The sequence below is a fragment of the Typha angustifolia genome, chromosome 12 (assembly GCF_048772165.1).
Source record: "Typha angustifolia cultivar Huaian chromosome 12, ASM4877216v1, whole genome shotgun sequence".
Classification (NCBI taxonomy): domain Eukaryota; kingdom Viridiplantae; phylum Streptophyta; class Magnoliopsida; order Poales; family Typhaceae; genus Typha; species Typha angustifolia.
In genome coordinates, this window is record NC_133250.1 from 3,726,108 (window position 1) to 3,747,286 (window position 21,179).

The following is a 21,179-nucleotide window of genomic DNA, read 5'->3' on the forward strand; positions in this document are numbered from 1 at the left end:
TGGAAGACAGTGATGGCGACGGAGGAGTAGTTGAAGATGGTGATCGGGTGATGGCGAGGAGATATTTTGGTGGAGGCAGCTATCGATTGGGAAAGAGATGGAGAGGGTTAGGGTTAGGGTTAGGATTGCTAGGTTGCAGGATTGGGTTATTGGTAGGGGTATTTAGCGGTTAAATTGATATTCGTTATCCGATCTAAATCGGATAACATTAGCTATCCCTGTATCGGTATCCGGATCTAGATCTAGATATGTAACTAAAAGTCTATCCGTATCTGAAGCTGGATCCGGATTGGATATGGATTAAAACCGATCCTGGTTTGGTAGCGCATCGGGTCGGACTTAATCCAATCCGTTTTCACCCTAGTTGTGCGCATCTATTGTATATGCAGTATAATAATTTGTGGAGATTGGGATTGTTGGCAAGTATGTTTCAATTAATTCTTGTTACATCACATTCTCTTTCTGGAGAAAGATATCATGTAAAAGTTAATTTTGGCAGGCCTTCACATTTCTTTCCAGAAATAAATCTTTCTCTGTAAACCCATTGCACATTTGCACCACCACTCATTTGATTATTGGTATAAGTTAAATATTTCCTCTGCTAGCATCTTGGACGTTCCACCCTCCACTCAAAGGAGCCTCATGTACTGTCATACCTTTTTTAGTATCTTACTAGATGTGCCTTGCTTCTACAATCCCTTCCCGTTCCACTAGGATTATTGTCATTCCTGATAACAAGAATTATCATTCCCTAGTCCATCTAAATTTTCTCCATCCTATGTCCATTTGAATTATCTCCTTATGACACAGGTAATAATTTTTGAATTTCTGGATATTAATGTTTTCAAGAACAGGCATTTCTCTATTGATGCTAAATTTGGAATGTTATGCTTTACTTCTGAGATAATTTATGGATGTTAATGTTAGGCAGCCTTTTCATTCCTTTTGGTGATTTGTTATTCTTTGGTTATTCATTTTAATGATAGAGCAATAACATTGAAACTTATGATAACTTGTTTCTTTTGAATCCTGTATCACTATCGGCAATGATTTCAATTTTCTTATTTAGGTTGTTTTAATTCAATATTATGCATAATCATAGATATTTTTTTCATCAGCTTCCTAGCAGAAGTGCTCGTCGTAAGAAGGTTAAAAGACAATTGAGGCGAGAAAAGGCTAGTCATCAACTAAGGAAGGTATTGCATTTTGGAGAAGTCCTCAACTGAAAAACAGTCAGTTTTCATCTTTACTTTGTGGCAGGCAGAGGTAAGAGGGTTCAGTCACCTCCCAAAGTCCTCTCCCTGACAAGTGTGCAGAAGAATCCCTCTAGACTAATTTATCCACACTCGCTATTCTCCATCCCAAATAACAGGGAAACATAGCCTAAAGTTCAGCCTTTCTTATCCCAATTGAACTGGCATATTAGTAAGTTCTGCATGTACTTTGTATGAAGGAATAAAATGGTCTGAAGATCTACTAGAGGCCAAGTTCATTGCCTTTGAAGGACTATTAATAACTGTTATCATGAAAAGGAAAACACAGTAAGGAAGTTCACCTGACTTGAAAAGGGAAACTACGTGTAAAATCTCTGAACCTATGATCTTAGTTCCATGTTAGTAGGAAAAGAAATTTACTATAATTTTCATCTTATTTCATATTCAATTGAGATTTTGCAACTTAGCTTAGACTAACCAATATATACTGGGAACTTTATTAATGAAATCTTCACAAGTAATTTGGGCTTAGAGAGAAGAAAGAAAAGGTGGGGCAAAGCATGTTTTCCTATGAACAACAAAAAGTCAAAGACATTAGCTAGAAAGATAGAGGATCTTTTCCAATGCTTCTAGAATCTAGAACATCATAAATGTTCTTGCAACCAAAAAGCCACTTCAAAGCTTCCCATTTCTTACGCATTCGTACTTTTAATAATCAATTTTCTATGAAGCTTATCACATGAGAAGTTACTGTTCAGGGACTTGAGTCCCTCTTGACATTTTACATGCCAAGCAGCATGTCGGTTACCCATGGGATTAGAAAGATACAAAATTATGGTCATGCTGCTGCATTGCAAAACCATCCATGGGCAATTTTATGTCAGAGACAGAAGGGAAGAAGAATAGGAGGATTTGGGCCTTACCTGACATAATCCTACCTGAAAATGGATTGTCTCACCTGGCATCTATAATGCCAGAAGATGGGGGATGCACCATGTTCCTTCTGCACTTAATTTATAGTTATAGTATTGACTGAAGTTTGAACCCACGTAGATCTTCATGGTTATTTATTAAAGAAAAATATAGTTACTATTTTCTAATTTTATGTTTAGCCCTCTAAATGATTAATATAAATATGTCAAAAGTTTGCCTTCCCTAGTGCCCAGTGTCAGGAAGACTCAAAGTGACACAGAAGTTACTTTTGATTACCTTTATTTGCTATTACTGATAATCGATTTTCATGACTAGTAACTATTCATTAGTAATACTTCTGAAATCCACAGGATCTGCAGGGCCATGTGCTAGCAAATGAGTTGCTTTGCACTTCTTCAAAATATCATACAGAGAATCACAACACTGAAAGAGAGGAAATTGTTCCTATCATTGTTCAATCTGGTCATATTCGCTTTGAGCCTCCAGGTAGAGTTCAACTGTTACCTACTCTGCAGCTTTCTTTCAGTATTATTGAATATCAAATATGAATTCAAAAAAGTTTTCGCATGAATAACAATACCTTGTTTCTTTCACAAGATGAGCTTCTAGTTAATATTATGTTGCTAGTGTATCTTAAATCAATGGAAATTTGGAACACATGGCCTTTTCATTTGTCTAGCCTTTGCAAAAGTGCAGTTTTACAATGGAAATGGTCAAAAGCTCTTGTCAAAAATTTTTGACAACACAAAACCATTCACTCTAAAAGTTCTTTTGGTCTCAACACGATAAGCTTTTGTCCTATGTATTTGGTCACCTAGTTAAATTGTCTTTTAGTCTAAAAGTTCTAAATATCAATGATGGTCGTGCTATGCCAATAGTGGCACAACATGCCCTCAGCACGTCCTTGCATGCCACTAGCACACATTTAACTTAATTTTAATAAAAAATTTAGGATATTTAGAGATATTTTTGTATCTTCGGCATGTCAATTTTTGGTTTAAAAATATATAGTAAAATCTACATTATAGTGTTTTATTTTTAGATTATTTTTATAAATACTATATTTTATTAAAGATAAAACAATAGTGAAATACATATAATATGATTGAATACATTTATTGAAACTAATATTAATGATTGAATACTTTATAATATAATTCAACACATAATAATATTCAACATGTAATATTAAAGTTGATTGATGATGATTGATGGAGTTAAGAAAAAGTTAAAAAAAATGGGCTCCATATGTCATATCATGTTTGTTAAGAAAATAATTAAGGTTGATTCGATGATAATTAATGAAAATAGAGAATTAAAAAAAATGACTCCACATCGCACGGAGATCAGTACGCAGCGTGCTAAGCGGCACAACTATCCTTGCTAATTATTGCTAAGATCAATACCAATTATTTCATTCCTGAATGTTAGTTCTAATGGCTTCCTATTTAGAAGATTAAAGGTAAAGCAAAAATAAAAATGCAAAGAAACACATTGGTAGAGCTATCTCTAAATTTTTCTTCTACAACCATATTCCTTTCAACGTAGCTGATGGCCCTTACTATCACACTATGGTGGATGCTATACAATCATTAGGGCTTGGTGTTCCCCCTCCTAGTTCAAATGATATTGTTACTAAATATCTTGACTCAGAGGTAGATAATTTTCATACTTATATTGAGACATTTAAACGGTATTGGGATGAATTTGGTTGTACATTGATGTGTGATGGGTGGAGTACACAAAATAGAAAAAATATAATTAATTTCTTAGTGTACTCTAGTATGGGGACAATATTTTTGAAGTCTGTGGATGTTACTGCTTATTTCAAAAATGCAGATTATATTTATCAGTTGATGGATAAGGTAGTACAAGAAATCGGTGAAAATAGAGTAGTCAAAGTGGTTACTGATAATGGGATAAATTATAAAGTTGCTGAAAATTTATTGATGATTAAAAGACCTCATTTATATTGGACGCTATGTGCTGCACATTGTATTGATCTGATGTTAGAGGATATTGCAAAAGAGCCTGAAATTGACATAATCATATGTGAAGGTCAGAGGTTAACAAATTTTATATATAACCATGGTTGGGTTCTTAATTTACTCAGGCAGATGACTGGTGGTAGGGAGATCATCAGACCCGGTGTCATTAGATTTGCCACTTACTTTTTGGCCTTGAAGAGCATCATGCGCTACAAGGATGATATTATGCGGATGTTTACATCACAGGAGTGGTTTATGAAAATTAAGAATATGAAATCTAAAGATAAATTTTTAGGTGAAACTTTGAAAAATATGGCTCTTGGAAATACATTTTGCGATAATATTACAATTGCCACCATAGTATTTGAGTCTCTTGTCAAAGTATTAAGACTTGTAGATAGTGATGACAAATCTAAGATAGGTTTTTTATATGAGACAATAGACATAGCTAAAGAATCAATAAAAAAAAAATGTAGGCCAAAGTTATAGGAAGTGATGGAAGATGATTGATTCTAGATGGAACAAACAACTACATAGAGATATACACGCTGCTGGTAAGCATGCTTTTAAGTTTTAAGTTTTAATTTACTTTTATTTATGAATATTTAAAAATTTGAATGCTTACAAATTTTAAATTTCTATAAGGTATTTCCTTAATCCAAGATTTCAATTCTCTAAAAATGTCAATAATGATAGTAAAGTCTTGTTGGGGGTTAGAAAGGTAATCAACAAGCTTGAGCCCGATATTCATAAACAAATTCTGTGCGATAAAGAAGTGAGTTATGATTCAATTAAATAATTTTATTATTATTTGTTTCAAGTTTTAACTTTCAATATAATCAATAAGCTAATAATATATTTCTGATTTCAGACGAAGAGATATAGATTGAGAGCTGGGCAATTCAGTACTGTTAAAATTGCTGCAGCTATATCTCATAAACTCTAGCTGAATGGTGGTCTATTTATGGATGGGAGGAGGCACCAAATTTGACGCCAATAGCAAAGAAGATTTTAAGTCAAACTGTGTCTTCATCACAGTGTGAAAAAAATTGGACTAGTTTTTCCTTAATCCACACAAAAACACAACCGATTAACAATGGAAAGATTGGAGAAGTTAGTTTTTTGTCATTATAATTTGAAATTGAGGAAGAGAAATTTAAGAAGAAAGACAGAAAATGAACAACTGATTGATTTAAATCATGTTTTTGATGAAGAAGACCCTTTGACTCCATGGATCAGAGAAATAGATGATAGGTTATTAGATGACAGAGATAACCCATTGTTAGATGAAATATTGGGAGAGACCACAACGAGGGCAGAGGCTGGTATGAATCATTCAGCAGCGAGAGATAGTATACCTACTAGTACTAGTCATAGTCCTGATGATACATATGGTGGTGAGATCGTTCCATCTACATTTGTTGAGGAAAGTCAAGGAGACATAAAGAGTGAAGACAGAGAAACTGAGGATATATATACATATCAGTGACGTCGTTATGAGATGTATTTTGGTTCCTATGATTATGGTACATCGAGTATTTATTGTTTGGAGCCATCACAAGATCCATATGCTAGTTATTATCCTTAGTATTCTCAGGCACGAGATCCAAATGCTGGTTATTATCTCCAAACGCAAGTCATACAACAAGATTCATATAATATGACTAGTATAATGGAATCACTTTTTGGAGCATCAAGGTCCCAGACATTAATATTTACAAACTTATGGTGATTATGATGATGAAGACTATAGAAATTTACGAGAACCAACTCGGTATTCAACAAAGTTTTAAATTTTGAGTAAGTTAATACATTTTTTAAAGTTTTTAGACTTAAAATGTGAGTAATTTTTGTTTTCTTATTTTTTGTCATTTTTTCTAAATTTTTCTGCATTTTTAAATAATGCTTAGAATTTTATATAATTAAAAAATAGTCTGATCCGATACGAACGACCGATACGGCCGATACGTATCGTTTTTCTGGACGGCCGATACTGATCCCGATCCTGATACTGGGAACCTTGCCTTTTACAAACTGATATTGTCCAATTTTATGATGTCCATGTCTATTTCCTGGCCTTTGGACCACATTCATGCTCGTGATGGTTCTGATCATGTCTTCTGTGAATTTTGCTCCCTTGCAGGCTGATATCATTACTTATGTTGTAAGTAATCTTCTTGCATTAGGTGTTGAGACTAATGTCATTCATTTAATTTATGTTTTATCTAATGTTCTAAGTATAATTTTCGGGATTGGGATTAGTCCCCTAGCAAAATGAAACATATTGATCGTATTGATCATTTCGAGATCAGACTAAATTTTATTTTGTTAAATTATAAAAAATATTATATAATGCAAACAAATTAAAAAAAAAATGATTGAAACATGGTTAAATATAAATCACACATGAGCCTTGAGTGTAAAAAATATTATAAAATGCAAACAAATTAATATGATTCAAACATAGTTAAATATAAATCACACACGTATATCATAGCATATCCTAAACCTTTTTTTATCCATTGACCCCCCGCAGTAAAAATAATATCCATATCATTAAAGGGGTCTGTGGTAAAAAATTTCTTAGTTCAAGGGATCTATATAGTAGAAAGAAAGTTTGTGAGTGCATGTGGAAAATAGTGATACAGGGGCTAAATGTAATTAACCTCTATTTAAATTGATACCTTAAGGTGGACTTTATTGAGCTTTATAGTACCTTTTTATGATTTTATCTATTCATTTCCATGGTGAATGTATCTGGTAAAAGTTCTGACATATTGAAGTTTTAGTGCCTTCCTATGTTTTCATGCTATTACTTGTACTTCTACTTTAGATTATCATTTCATAGACTGAAAATATTGCTCCTCTACAAATGCAGAACAGAGCAACTTGCAGCCAAATGGACCAGTGGTATATCTCTATTCATGTGTGGATAGATGTCATCATGGATTTAAATTATTTATGCACTGGACTTTCTATGTCTGTCAGCTTAGTTGGAAAGTTGTTATATATGATACAAACATAGATGCAGAAAAAGGGGCTTTATTCTGCTGTTCTGGGTGTTTTTTTTTAAGTGATATGCACAGAAGGTTTAGAATAGATTGACTAGTTACACTAGGATTGTTAATGTCTTCTATCTTATGACAGATCGAGGCTAGCTGGAGCTATTTGTAGCCTAGTGCCACTGTTAAAAATATTTCTCCAATATTTCTATTCAGAACTAATTCTTATTAATCTTTTTGAGATGAATGGGATTGACAAAAATAAAAGAATTTAAATAACAAAAGACCAGACTTTGGAGACCTACATTCAAAAATCTTAGGGAATGACCACAGGAGAGCTAGAAAGCCACCAACATGAAAACAAGGGTGACCAGGTGACTCTATAGTAGATCAATGCTTAGCAGTGAAATTTCAAAGCCATGAGAAAGTTCAAGAAGAAATAGAGAAGCAAGTGGAAAACATTTAAAGAAATTAAACTGACTACAATACTATTTGTTATAGTTATTGGGTGTGAGTTCTACTATCAACTGTGAGTTGGACTTTAGCTGATATGGTGATGCGGACATCACTGATAGGACTCGATGGTGTGTATACCAGCACAGGAGGTGTCGATAGTTGATGATCCCTCCTATAGGGATTTGGTTATGATTTTGATTTATTTAGGGTATCTTTTATTTATTTCCTATGTAGGGTATTTTTTGCTTAATTTCATTTTAGGTCTATATATAGACCTGTTATATTTTCTTTGGAGGTTAATGAAAGTTTATGTGATTTTGCTTTCTAAAGAATTTTGGTATGAAACTGTTTCTTAGAGTGGAGGTGTAAAACCCTATTCCTTCTCTTATTTTCCTCTCCCATATTTTTCCACCACGTTTTGCATCATTTTTGATATCAGAGCAAAGAATCTTGGTTTATGGACGTCCCTCCTCTCGAGTTCTACGTCGCACTACATTTGTTCTTCGCACGACCAATTGCTCCACGAACACTGGAATGTCAAGAAATCCGATGCACGACGAGTAAGGAAATTATTGTCGACGAGGAACAAAAAGAGTCCGTTGTCATAGTGGAATCACTACCACGTAAGATTCCAAGTTCTTCAAAAAATTAATTGTTGTTGCATTATTCAGTGATCTACTGCTTGGGTCCATCCTTATTTTCATTATAGATTGAAAAAAAAACAGCACATCTCTTTTGCTGTAAAAAAGATAAAATAAAAAAAATCAAATCGAATTTTCAGTGTTTCAAAATTTTGAAATTTCCATTTTTGGCTCTTAATTTCTGATAGAATCCCAACCAATTTCTACTTTCCCTAAACTTCCTATCAAATTTCCTTTTTCTTCTTAGCATCCCAACAAATCTCATCGTTCCTGTTTCCTCTACCAAACAATCTTTTTTTTTTCTCCCTCCAACATTTTCAATTTTCAAAATTTCCTCTCCCTAATTTGAAACCAACCCCTTCAAATCAGCTCCAAGTCCAAACCCATTAGCCACCTAACCCAAACTCACTCAAACCCATTAACCCAAATACTTCCAACCCAACTCAACCCCATTAAAACCATCAAACTTTAATCCAAAACCCAAAACCTATTAAACTAACTCCTTAACCCGTTAGTCATCATCATCTCAACCTGTTAGCCATCTTTATCCCCAACCTCCCCTCACACACCAATCCCCAATTCCCCATTGTTACTGTTCTAACGTCGTCAAGTCCCTGACGACGTCTGCCCGATTTTGCCCCGCCCCGACACCGTCGCTCCACCCAACGACGTCGCCTCGACGCCATTGCTCCACGACTTGCACTGCCTTGACTCGTCTGCTCCACCCGACGACGGTGACGTCGCATCGATGCCTTATATCGACGACACCACTACCAGGGCTTCTCGACAGCGACGCCCTCCTTCTCCGTCGTCGACGACTACATTCTTCACCGGCGATGCCATCCCTCTTGACGCCTACAACCATCGTTGACGACGTCGACGCCCATGCCTTGATCTCCTGTCACCTTCACTAAGATTGATCGCTACTGTCGAAGGGAGTGATCTCCGTGCCTTGTTCCCCACCATAGCTAATTGTGACCATCACTGTTGGATTGTTCGATCTCTCCACTGTCTCAGGTATTGCTGCTGACATTGTTGTTGGCCATTCGTTGGTGCTGACGGAAGGGACCTGCACCGCAAGTAATTGTGGACGAAGAGAGGAGAAAGAAGGGTGAAAAGAAAAATAATTAAATTTCAATTTTTCAGATAGTCAGGTACACGCTCTTTTCATTGTATTAAATACTTTTGGGCTATTCTTTTCTAGTATCATCTCTAAACTTTTGTCAGTTCCTGCTGTCCACATATAGTAAGGGAGAGGATAGATAGAAACCTTATATGCTTTAGTCCTGATATTAAGAGCTGAACTGTGCCGAATAGAATATTAGTATTATGTTAATTTTTGGAAAGAAATTTAAAGGGCTTGACATTTATTAAATGTGACTTTTGTTTATAAACCATTAAATCTTGACATTAGTCTTTGAATCTCCTGATTAGAAATCTAAATTCAATTAAATATTCACTTTTAAGATTTTTTTGAGTGCATAGCATATCATCTCATATCATTTAGATTAAGACATTTGCATTTGGATTAAATTTAGGAGACGTCTGCATTCTATTAGGTTAGAACACTATTTACTTTTGTTTAAATTAGCAAGCATAAAATAAAATAAAAGCAATACCTAACCTATACATTGCAATTATTAGTGTATGCCAACACGTAGAGGTAAGGCTTATCTCTTCAGTGATTCTAGTGAGTCCAGTAGTAGCAGTATAGATCTCGAACTTATTAAGAAGTTCGACGATATTATGGGTCAACTAGGTACCTTAGCTCAATAAGTCAGAGATACTTAGGATACTTTGCTTGGGTATCAATGGGTGACCGATGAACGACTACATAGGGTAGAAAGACCCCGTGAGCACACCGTTCTTCAAAATAATTACCGCCTTGACTTTGAACATGGTGAATCTCCCACTCCTTTACGTCGTCAACCCTTTCAAGGGAATGAGCGAGATCCTAATGAACGGTACCTTCAAAGCATTAAAGTTGATGCTCTGATGTTTGATGGTCATTTAGATCCACAGTACTTCTTGGACTGGATCAAGGATATGGACCGTTGCTTTAAATGGTATGATATGTTGGAAATCTGAAAGGTCAGGTTTGTTGCCATGAAATTGACTGGGCAAGCAAATCAATACTGGACCAACGTTGAGACTCTGGAACCGACTTACCCAAGTGAGTAAGTCAGCTAAGGATTACGTTGCGGCTTTTGATAAACTACTAGTTCGGTGTAGCGTGATCGAATTGGAAACCCTCATACAAATCTTGTCCAAATTTAGGGTTGGCTTGTGCGAAGATTTGGCTCGTAACATTGATATTTTGGTAAAAGCCTACAACTTAGTTCAAGACTTGAAGGAGTCTAGACCTAACCACATCTCAAGAAATTATGAAATAAGACCTCAAATTCATAAATCCTCCATAGGTCTTCATCAAGCCAAATCTACCAATCAATCTTTTAATCGATCTACCCCTAGCCCTTCACAATCCAAGATAGAATACAAGGGTAAAAGCATCAAGAAAGACTTTTCTAAAATTAATCCTCGGGTCAAATGCTATAAGTGTTAAGGCTATGGACATGTTGTTGCAAATTGTGCAAGCCCGTATAAAATAAGCTTAATTGAGGAACCTTTGAAAAAGACTTTGAACAAGACTTTGATGGATATGTTCACTATGTAGACGGTGAAGAAGGAGATTTTGAAGACAAAGAGGAAGAAACTACTCTAGGATGCCTGAGGCACATAGACTCTACAAAGTTACATGTTAGATGTGCCCTCTCTCAACCTAAAGTCAATGATGATTGGAGGCGTAGCTCCATTTTTCACACGTTCACAAAAATTGGAGGCAAAAATTGCAAAGTAATTATGGATAGTGAGAGCTATATAAATACCGTGTCCTCCACCATTATTTCAAAACTAAACCCGAGAGTAGTTTCCCATCCTAATTCTTACAAGGTTTTGTGGATCAATTCAACCACGCTTGAGATAAAAAAGTGTTGTTTGGTTCCAATTGAATTCACGACTTAAGATAGATTTCAGTGCGATGTATTGACCATGGATGTGGGTCAAATTATTCTTAGAAGGCTTTGGCTATTTGATAATGATGTGCATATTTATGGTTGTTCAAATATCTATATGTTTGAACACGAGGATAAGAAGATCAAAATTCTTCCATCGCAGCCTAGAAGTGGTAAGGTGGAAAAGAAGTTTGATCCCATCCACTCAAACAGTAAAGTCAGCTTGATTAGTGCACGAAGCATTGAACGCGAGATGAGTAAAGGAACTCCTATTCTGATTTTTGTTGCTCGAGAAATTTTGAACGAGCCTATGGTAGGAGCCATGATCTTTTCAAAGATAGATTTAAAAAGTGGCTATCACCAAATTCGTATACTCCCTGGCGATAAATGGAAGACTGCGTTTAAAATAAAAGATGGGTTATATGAATGGATGGTTATGCCTTTTGGCTTGACTAATGTTCCGACTATTTTTATGAGAGTGATGACTCAAATATTACGACATTTTATGGGACAATTTTTAGTCGTATACTTTGATGACATCCTTATCTATAGTCGATCTCAGGAGTAACATATAGATCATCTTCGTCAAGTCTGTGCTGTCTTGAGGAAAGAGCAACTCTATGCAAACCCTAAGAAATGTACCTTTCTAACGAACAAAATTGTTTTCTTAAGTTTCATTGTTTCATCCAAAGGAGTGTCTGCTGATCCTGATAAGATCAAAGCTATTAATGAATGGCTTGAACCCCATACCATAAGAGACGTGAGAAGCTTTCATGGGCTCGCTACCTTCTATCGTCGGTTCATCAGGGGGTTTAGTACCATTATGGCTCCGATAACAGAATGCCTCAAGAAAGGTGAATTTGAGTGGTCAGCAAGTGCCACTAAAGTTTTCACTGAAATCAAAAAGAAAATGGTGAAAGCTCCTATCATGCGACTCCCCGATTTTATTAAGGTTTTTTAAGTCACTTTTGATACTTCTGGAGTTGGTATAAGAGGAATTCTGAGTCAAGAAGGTCATCTGATTGCCTACTTTAGTGAAAAGCTGAATGAAACTAGATAACGGTATACCACTTACGATAAGGAATTTTATGCTGTGGTTTAATCTCTTCGCTACTGGAGACATTATTTGCTCCCTCAAGAATTCGTAATCTTTTATGGCCATGAAGCTTTTTGTTACCTTAATTTCCAGAAGAAGTTTAACTCTAGACACGGCAGGTGGGTTGAATTTCTCCAGGACGATACATACACCTTGCGACACAAGTCTGAAGTAGACAACAAAGTGACTGATGCACTGAGTCGTCGCATGATTCTTCTTTTAACGATGAATGCAGAAGTAATAGGGTTTGATAAAATCAAAACTTATTATGACTCATGTCCGGATTTTCATGAAGTTTACAATTTATTAAGCGATGGAGCGACTCAAGAAATAGATGGTTTCATCTTGCAGGATGGCTATCTATTTAAGTCTTGAAAGTTATGCATTCCTAGCACCTCGTTAAGGGAATTTTTAATTTGGGAATTGCATGAGGGTTTAGCTGGACATTTTGGGCATGTGAAAACTATTGAAGCTACGAAACATTAATTTTTTTGGCCAAGCTTAAAATGAGATGTTATGAGACTTGTTAGTCGATGTCATGCATATCAACTCACTAAGCAGCGAAAGCAAAATACGGGATTGTACATGCCTTTACCCGTTTCTAATTGTCCTTGGCAAGATATTAGTATGGACTTCGTACTTGGACTTCCAAAGACCATACAAAAGCATGATTCCATTCTTGTGGTGGTGGATCGATTTTCAAAGATGGCCCACTTTATACCCTATTCTCGAACTTTTGATGTCTCTCGAGTTGCTAAAATTTATTTTGATGAAATCATTAAGCTGCATGAAACTATTGTATCAGATGAGATGTGAAATTCACTAGCTATTTTTAGAAAACCCTATGACATAAGATGGGAACCAAGCTTTAGTATTCAACTTCTTTCCATCCATAAATTGACAGGCAAACTGTAGTAGTCAATATGAGTTTAGGTAACCTACTAAGAACTCTTGTCGGCGAGAATCTAAAAAACTGAGATAAAAAACTGCCAACTGCTGAATTTGCATATAATAATTCCGTTAATAGATCAATAGGTCTAAGTCCAACTGAGGTAGTATATGGTTACAAACCTAGACAACCTATAAATCTCATTCCTATGTCCCATTATCATAGGTTATCTGAGTCTGCATCTGCATTCACATCACATATTCATGACTTACATAAAGAAATCAGTAACAGAATTACTCAAAATAATACTAGTTAAAAAATTCGTGCTGATCTAAGGAGATTCAAAGAATTTAATGTTAGAGACTTTGTGATAGTCTGGATACGTCTGGAACGGTTCCCACATGGAACTGTCAAAAAGTTTCATGCTTGAAGTGTCGGACCTTTTAAAATTCTCAAGAAAATTAATAATAATGCTCATGTTTTAGATCTCCCCAATGATTTCGACATCAGTTCTACTTTTAATATTGAGGATATAGTGGCTTATAAAAGTCTAGATTTTACCCTAGATAACCCACTAGATACTGAGTCTACCTATGAGCCTGTTTATGAGAGACCCTTTTTACCTCCACTTCCTAATATTCTACTTAACACAGCAGACGAAATTGATAAAATTTTAGATGATAAGATTATTTCAACTAAAGAAGGTGGAACCCAACATTATCTAGTACGTTGGAAAGGATGACTTACATCTGATAACATGTGGTTTGATCGCCACGATTTAGAGGTGCATCACTCTGATACCTTAGAGCAGTATGAGAGTAGCAGAGCAGCATAATCGACGAAGTCGAATTCTCTTCCACTCGGGGAGAATGATGCGGACATCACTGATAGGACTCGATAGCGTGTGTACTAGCGCAGGAGGCGCCGATAGTTGATGATCCCTCCTATAGGGATTTGGTTATGATTTTGATATATTTAGGGTGTTTTTTGTTTATTTTCTATGTAGGGTGTTTTTTGCTTAATTTTATTGTAGGTTTATATATAGACCCGTTATATTTTCTTTGGAGGGTAGTGAAAGTTTATGTGATTTTGCTCTCTAGAGAATTTTGGTGTGAAACCATTTCTTAGGGTGGAGGTGTGAAGCCCCATTCCTTCCCTTCTTATTTTCCTCTCCCATCTTTCTCCACCACGTTTTGCATCATATGGCAAATAGAAATCATATTTACAAAACAAGAAAACTTAGTTAAAATGGTTTTGTTGTCATTTGTACTTAAGGAGACAGGAAATAAATGATTGGTACGATATTTATGCCCCTCTGTTGCATAATGAGTAGAAAGACTGTCTTCCTTCTGATTGCTTTTGACTCTATATAGCCTTGAATGCATAGAATAATTTTTCTTTTTCTTTTTTTATCATTTGTATTGCGTAAACCAATGGAGCCTCAACAGAAATAGATGTACACAGTTGTACCCTTGGAGCTTTTAAATTAATCTGCTAACTTACAGGAGTTATGTAAGTCAAAGTCAAAGTCAAAGCTAATGTTAGCATTGACTGTCTGTATACTCTGCATAATATTTGAAATGCATTTTATTATACCTCCTGTGCATATAGCAAGAATAGAGCTAAAATGCTCAAATAGTGCAATCAATGCATGTCTGCCAACATCTGGTAAAAGCATTAGTTGGATCACCTTTCTAGGTTCTCATTTTTTTTGTAAAACTTTGGACTGTTATAGTGAATTTAAAGTCGTGCAGCTATACTCCTATCCAAACAAGACAGGCATTTTATTTACCCAATTATATCTTGTCACTAGAATAAAGCTACATTTATTTATACCAAGGTTACGCATTGGTGGTATTAGCCTGTATTTTAAAATACCTATTAAAATACAGAAAACTTCTAAAATTTTTATAAAAAATAATAATAAGATATAAATATAAATTATTCATATATAAAGACTAAAAATTATAAAATGAATACTATTTTTTAATCTCTATCTCTCTCCTTTCTACCACTCAAATAATTAAAATTTTTTACCTTCTCTCCTACTAACTCTCTTATCAAACTCTTTCTTCCACTACCTCTTCTCTCTCACCCACTAATTCTCTTATTAAACTTTTTTCCCCACTACCACTTCTCTGACCGACTCTCTCTTATTAACTCTTTTTCTTAAAAACAAAACTCTCTCCCTTATCTCCCTTTCTGCCTATTTTATATCTTCCTTTCTAATTCTCTCTTATTAACCCTCTCTTAGGAAAAAAAAATTCTCTTATCCTCTCTCTCTCTCCTTCTTCTGCTACCTCCTCTCTCCCTCTCCCATTTCCTCCACTCTCTCTCCGACGAGCTTTCTCTCTCTCCTGTCTATTTCTCCCTTTTTCTCCTGATTTTTGTTTGTTTCGGCTGATATAGTCGATCCCAACCTGAAATAGATTAGGTATCAGCTGATACTAGGCCGAAACCAGTTATTGGACTAGTTTCGGCTTGGATCGTGATTGGTCGGTCGGGATCGATCGAAACTAGCTTCCATGATTTATACAGTTCTCAAAAGTCAAGTGTTGTTATTTTCTAACAAGATCTTGTTGTCACTTGTCATTGCATGCTCATGTGGTGAGCCCATTCTCATTCTTGGTTTTCTCATGAAAAAACAGAAACAATGGCCAAGTAATTGCTGTATATTAGTGTATTAACTATTAAGGTCCTCATGTGTCCAGAAGGCATCTGCCAGAATTCTAGGCATGGGGTCACTAACTTATTATGTACATACATCATCAATGCATGTATGTGTACTGTGCAAAATTCTTTTTCACTATCTATGTAGTAGAATTTCAGAGGGCAAACTGATCCTGGAAGTGCCTAAATACTTACCTTGCTACTGCTACACTACGTGTCTAGAAACCACAAAGAGGTGTCAAAATGCACACTCCTTTTTGTACTTGTAATGAGTTGTAGCTTTTGATAGTATGATACTATGGGATCTATCAATTTGGTTTGGTAGCTGCAATCTGATGTGCAACCCTCATATGGAAGGAATTCTTCAACAACATTGATTTACTGATGGGCTCAATCAACAAGTACCTTTCCATAACTGCAAATTAACTGGTGTCAACAATTACACACTACAGAACTAAGTTTGCTAGAGGACCTTTCAAGAAAGTTCTAAATCCTGGCCGGATAGCTCAACTGCAGAAGTTCGATGTGAATAGAAACTCGGATGGCTTTGCTCTACATGATGATAATCATAATCATCAAGAGCAGTGCAGAGATTCACAATTTGGTGTAGGAGAGTTTGCATTAATTGGGAGATTGGATAACTAAATTTCCTGAAAATCTTGACTATCTTAAGCCTTCTACCTTCGAAGAGTTGATAAAAAACTCAATTATCTTGAAATGCTTATTCATGTCACATGTCTGCATCACTGAAAGGATTGCTATTGACTTCAAAAATTTAGTTGAACTATGTTCAGATATAAATTCATTTTCATCAACATAAGCAGGACATGTAGTTGGCTAAATAGTCAGAACTCAGAACAAATCATGAATCATAAGAGAAAAGCATTATGCATAATTAATCTGAGAAAAACAAAAGATGCATAAAAATTGGGAGAAAATCATTTTGTCATAGTGATCCAGTCTTGGAAAAGTTGAGGGTGTGCAAAGAATTGCACCTCGGTTTCGGGTGGAGCTTTTATTTAAGTTTTTGAGTGGATTTATTGTACAGATATTTTTCCCCTCATAGTGAAAAGAAAACAGTTGCATACCCCGTGGATATCTCATTTGTGTTGATTTATCTTATCTCTCCACCATTAGTGCGTTTCTTGTTGATCTATTCCACTGGCACAAGAATGATTATTGAATGATCATCTATAGCTACCATATATTTTTCTTGTACTACATGCATCCTGATATAAATAGCTACACATATCTTAAAACTCTATCTCTGCAATATCTGAAAAAGTTTCTATCTGTCTTAAGCAGTCTTAAGTTGGTATAGAACCATGTTTTTATGCTGTCTTATTTATATTGTGATTCTGTACTGAACTACTGTGCTACAGAAAACTTATCAGTGGAATGGTACAACAAGCATGAAGCGACAGAAGTGGGGTCAGGAGAAGACCATGTGCAGGCGGAATGATGGCAATGGTTTTCATGTGTCAACAAATGAAAAGTTGGTCGTTGGAGAAGGAAAAATAATATATAAGCTTTTAGATTTTGAAAGCCTTTTCCCTCTTACGCGCCTTCCCAAGGTTTGTTTCCTGGTCTGACCAATAAAGCCTCCCTGTATGCTCTATTTGGTTTCTTATGTGTCTAATTGTAATGACTGTTGCTTCTAAACTTACATAACCTGTTTCTGCTCTCTCTGTACTCACAATTTCTGATGCCAGTATGTCAGCTACATGACTAGTATGTGGGCTTTGTAACAGAGTCCATTTATAAGAATGGTCTATGGCTTTAAGATATAGTTTCCAACAGCTGACTTCTCTACAATCTATTGCAAAATATAGTTTTTAATTGCTTGGAATGATGATGGGGCATTTTTCTTTTGCAGGAAGGCGATGTTATTGTGTATCGTATGGTGGAGCTATCATCATGGTGTCCTGAGCTTTCTCCGATATGTGTAAGATTTATGTCTACATTCTAGAAAAGAACTATGATGTCTTGCAATATTTTTAAATTATTAACTGCCAAAAGGGAACCTATTTGAGTGATGTAAGAAATTACTTATGTGATTGGGAATCAGTCAAGTAGAGTCTAGAGCATAGATCCCAGTTTCTGCGGATCGGGATCGGCTACGAGTTGAAACCAGAGAGGGAGGAAAAGAGATTTTTAGGCTTTATATATAAGTAATTATTATTTTATTATTTCCTTGTAATTTTTTTAAATTTTTAGAAATTTCTCAATACTTTTTAAATAATATTTAGAATTTTATTTAATTAAAATGGTCTGATCCGATACAGACGGCTGAAACGTATTATTTTTTCGAACAGCCGATCTCGATCCCGATATCGATTTTTAGAATCTTGGTCTAGAGAATAAAGAACAGTTGCAAGTTGATCTTTTGCTAGAACTACGGTAATCTAACATGGTTATGTGCTCTTTTTGTTTGGTCTTAGGTTGGAAAAGTTTCATCATATAACTGCATATCCATGAAGATTATCCTGATACCTGTTCCGGAGTACCCGATCTTTCCCCCTGGAAAAAGAGATGCAGAGGGACTGGAAATGCAACCAGGCATCTCATTTTATAAGCAGGATGGATCTTTAGAGGTACATTACTAGTGTTTGTGTTATCTATTTGGATCCATTGGCTGGTGCATTTGGAGTTTTAACTCTAAAGAGGCTGATAACCGTGGTAGTGGAATGTCACCAGATTGACTATCCATCACTTGTTGATGTTCGTCTTCTGAAGAAAAGTGAATCAGAGTCCACAATAGTAAATTCTCATTCTAGACAATTAACCAAGGATGCAGCACCAGTAAATAGTAGGAAAGCAGCCTCGGGTAAGCATATTGCAAAAATTGACGACTGGGAAGTAGCTGTGGCTAAGAGTAGTGCTAAAGATTCAGCAATTTCCCCTGCAGGTATTCATCAAATAGTAAACAAATAACAGTTAGATGTTCTATTTTCTTCCTTCTATTCTATGATATGTAAGATTTAAGTGCTAGCATTGTCCCTATTCTGAAGCATAAACTTCTATTTATTTAGGAAGCAGACCAAGTACAGGTTGGGATCAAATTGGTCGGACCGTAAATGAGGAAACACAGCTTCAGTCAAATGGCTGGGGTCGTTGGATCCCGAATAAGAGCAGTACCACTACTACTTCCACTTTGTGCTCCTACAGAGTACCAAGAGGCACTGCCCTAGGGCCCAATATACGAAGAAAAAATGGTAAAAGCTTCTCCGCCAAGTGCTACATCCCGAAGTTCTCTAAGTGAAGACTGGAGTCAGCTTTTCTAGGGAAGGGAGCTCTTTTAATTCTTCCTTAAAGCTCTCAGTTATCAGTGTAATTATCTAAGTTTTGTCATGGTGGCTTTATCCAAGCAGACAGTGATGCTGACAGTTATCATGTAATTATGTTAGCTCTCCCATAAGACCAACAGTTTGTACTATGAACCTTGATTTTAGATTTTGTCAAGTTTTTTTCTTTTTTCTTTTCTTTTCTCTTGGATAGTTGTGGACTTCATGAATTTACTTTTGTCAGACAACATACGCAGGTCATGATAGTAGTAGTTTTGGTGCTGATATGTTATTTTGGCCATGGATAGACTTCAGATCAGATCTGTCTCTTGACTTTCCTGTGAAGAATTGCTGTACGCGAACCTGCATGAGAATGCCCTTGACCTTCTAAATCTGTATTAGATATTTGATTTTGGAAGTGAATCAAGAAATAGGTAAATGTAGTTAATTTAGCTTTATTTAAAGTAAGCTTGTAGTGTAGTAATTAAATAATATCTTAGGATATTCTGAGACACTTGGATTATATCACTTTATATTTTTCTCTTTTTTCTTGAAAAAAATATCACATAATTGCCATGCATTGTGTAGTTTGTATTATCAAGTGCATTACAGTGCATTGTGTACTGTTTTGTATTTGTAAGTCTGCATTTGTTCTTAATTAATGTAGATATATAAAGCATTTTAAGATAACAAAAAAAATTATTTTAGAAAAATATTATTAACTACTACTATTTTAATATATACTCAGTATTTCTGTCATTTAGTTTAAAATATCACTTATTTATAATGCAATTATTATTATTTAATATTTTAATATATATGTCTGTATTTGTATTGCATTAAGTATAATTATTACTCTTTATACTAGTATTAAACTAAATATTAGAATAGTTATACTTGGTATTAGTTTTCTTCTTAGGATATAAAATATTAGAATAGTTATAGCTATTCCATCATTATTTTGTAAACGAGGGCTTAATCCGGAGAAGTTTGGCTTATTCATTAAAATAAAGGCATTTTCTTTGATGAGGCTTTGTTTACTTGTAGAATAAGCTCAATTTTAGAAGCATTCTAAGTTTTAATACAAGAAGAAGCGAGTTAACATTACTATAACTTATGAGTACTAATATACGGAGTAATAAATATTTTTAATGTGATACAATGATAAAGAATTTGTATTGAGAGTGAAATTTCAAACTAAATGATAAAAGTATTATTTTAAGTGTTGTTTAATTTAAGAGTAAAATAGTAATTTTAGATAATTATTAAATTAACTTTAAAAAAATTATACAGAATAAAACGAGAGAGAATGATGATAAACTCATGTAGTAGAAGAATCTAAATTGTTATCTTACCGGAATAAGGAGGTTTATTTACAAAAAAGAAAAAACTATTTCTATTCGACAAGTGAAAAGGCTTATCTGTTTGGCTCGTGGGATAAAATTCACAGTTTTGATCACATGGACTAAATCGATTATTCTCTAATCAAGTTCAGCTTCAGTAAATAACATTCGAGTTCAGTTTCGGTAAATAACATTAAATTAAAAAATATCATCAACAGATAATTTCAAATAAAATATTCAAAGTCTACGAACAATCCAATCATTCTGATCCCTTGTAAAATTTTTCTTCTCTTTTTCTGGGTAATTAGTATAAATAATGATGAGAATTTCCTGCTAAGAACAGATTGGAGTGCGTAATGTTTTGAAACAAGATGATTATAAAATTAATGCTTCCTGGAAGGACCAATTTGGGTGGTAAAAGTTGAATCTTTGGTCTGGTAATGTTTGCTTTGGTAGAGCAAATTTAGCTTGCTTTGATGTGTTCTGGAGTTGTTTTTCCTTCTTTAAGTTTGTCAACGAATTTACAACTGATAAATTAATTCGTATGAACAAACACTGACTTTAGAGAAGCAATATGTCTAAGAAGGTAAAGTATGATATCCCATGTTTGTTGAATTTTTTATTTGACATGAGAAAAAGAATACCAAATACG

The 21,179-nt window shown here is 35.0% G+C and overlaps 1 protein-coding gene across 1 annotated transcript in view; it reads left to right on the forward strand.

The window, feature by feature from the left end:
- LOC140771648 (coilin-like) overlaps positions 1-19,583 on the forward strand; it is a 54,746-nt gene extending 35,163 nt beyond the window's left edge. Inside the window, exons 6-13 of the mRNA XM_073113221.1 lie at positions 1,119-1,196; positions 2,498-2,633; positions 7,014-7,045; positions 17,283-17,474; positions 17,777-17,845; positions 18,342-18,494; positions 18,598-18,808; positions 18,933-19,583. Coding sequence (XP_072969322.1) covers positions 1,119-1,196; positions 2,498-2,633; positions 7,014-7,045; positions 17,283-17,474; positions 17,777-17,845; positions 18,342-18,494; positions 18,598-18,808; positions 18,933-19,162 — 1,101 coding nt within the window. The 3' untranslated portion in view covers positions 19,163-19,583. The remainder of the gene's footprint in view (positions 1-1,118; positions 1,197-2,497; positions 2,634-7,013; positions 7,046-17,282; positions 17,475-17,776; positions 17,846-18,341; positions 18,495-18,597; positions 18,809-18,932) is intronic.
- The last annotated feature ends 1,596 nt before the right edge of the window (positions 19,584-21,179 follow it).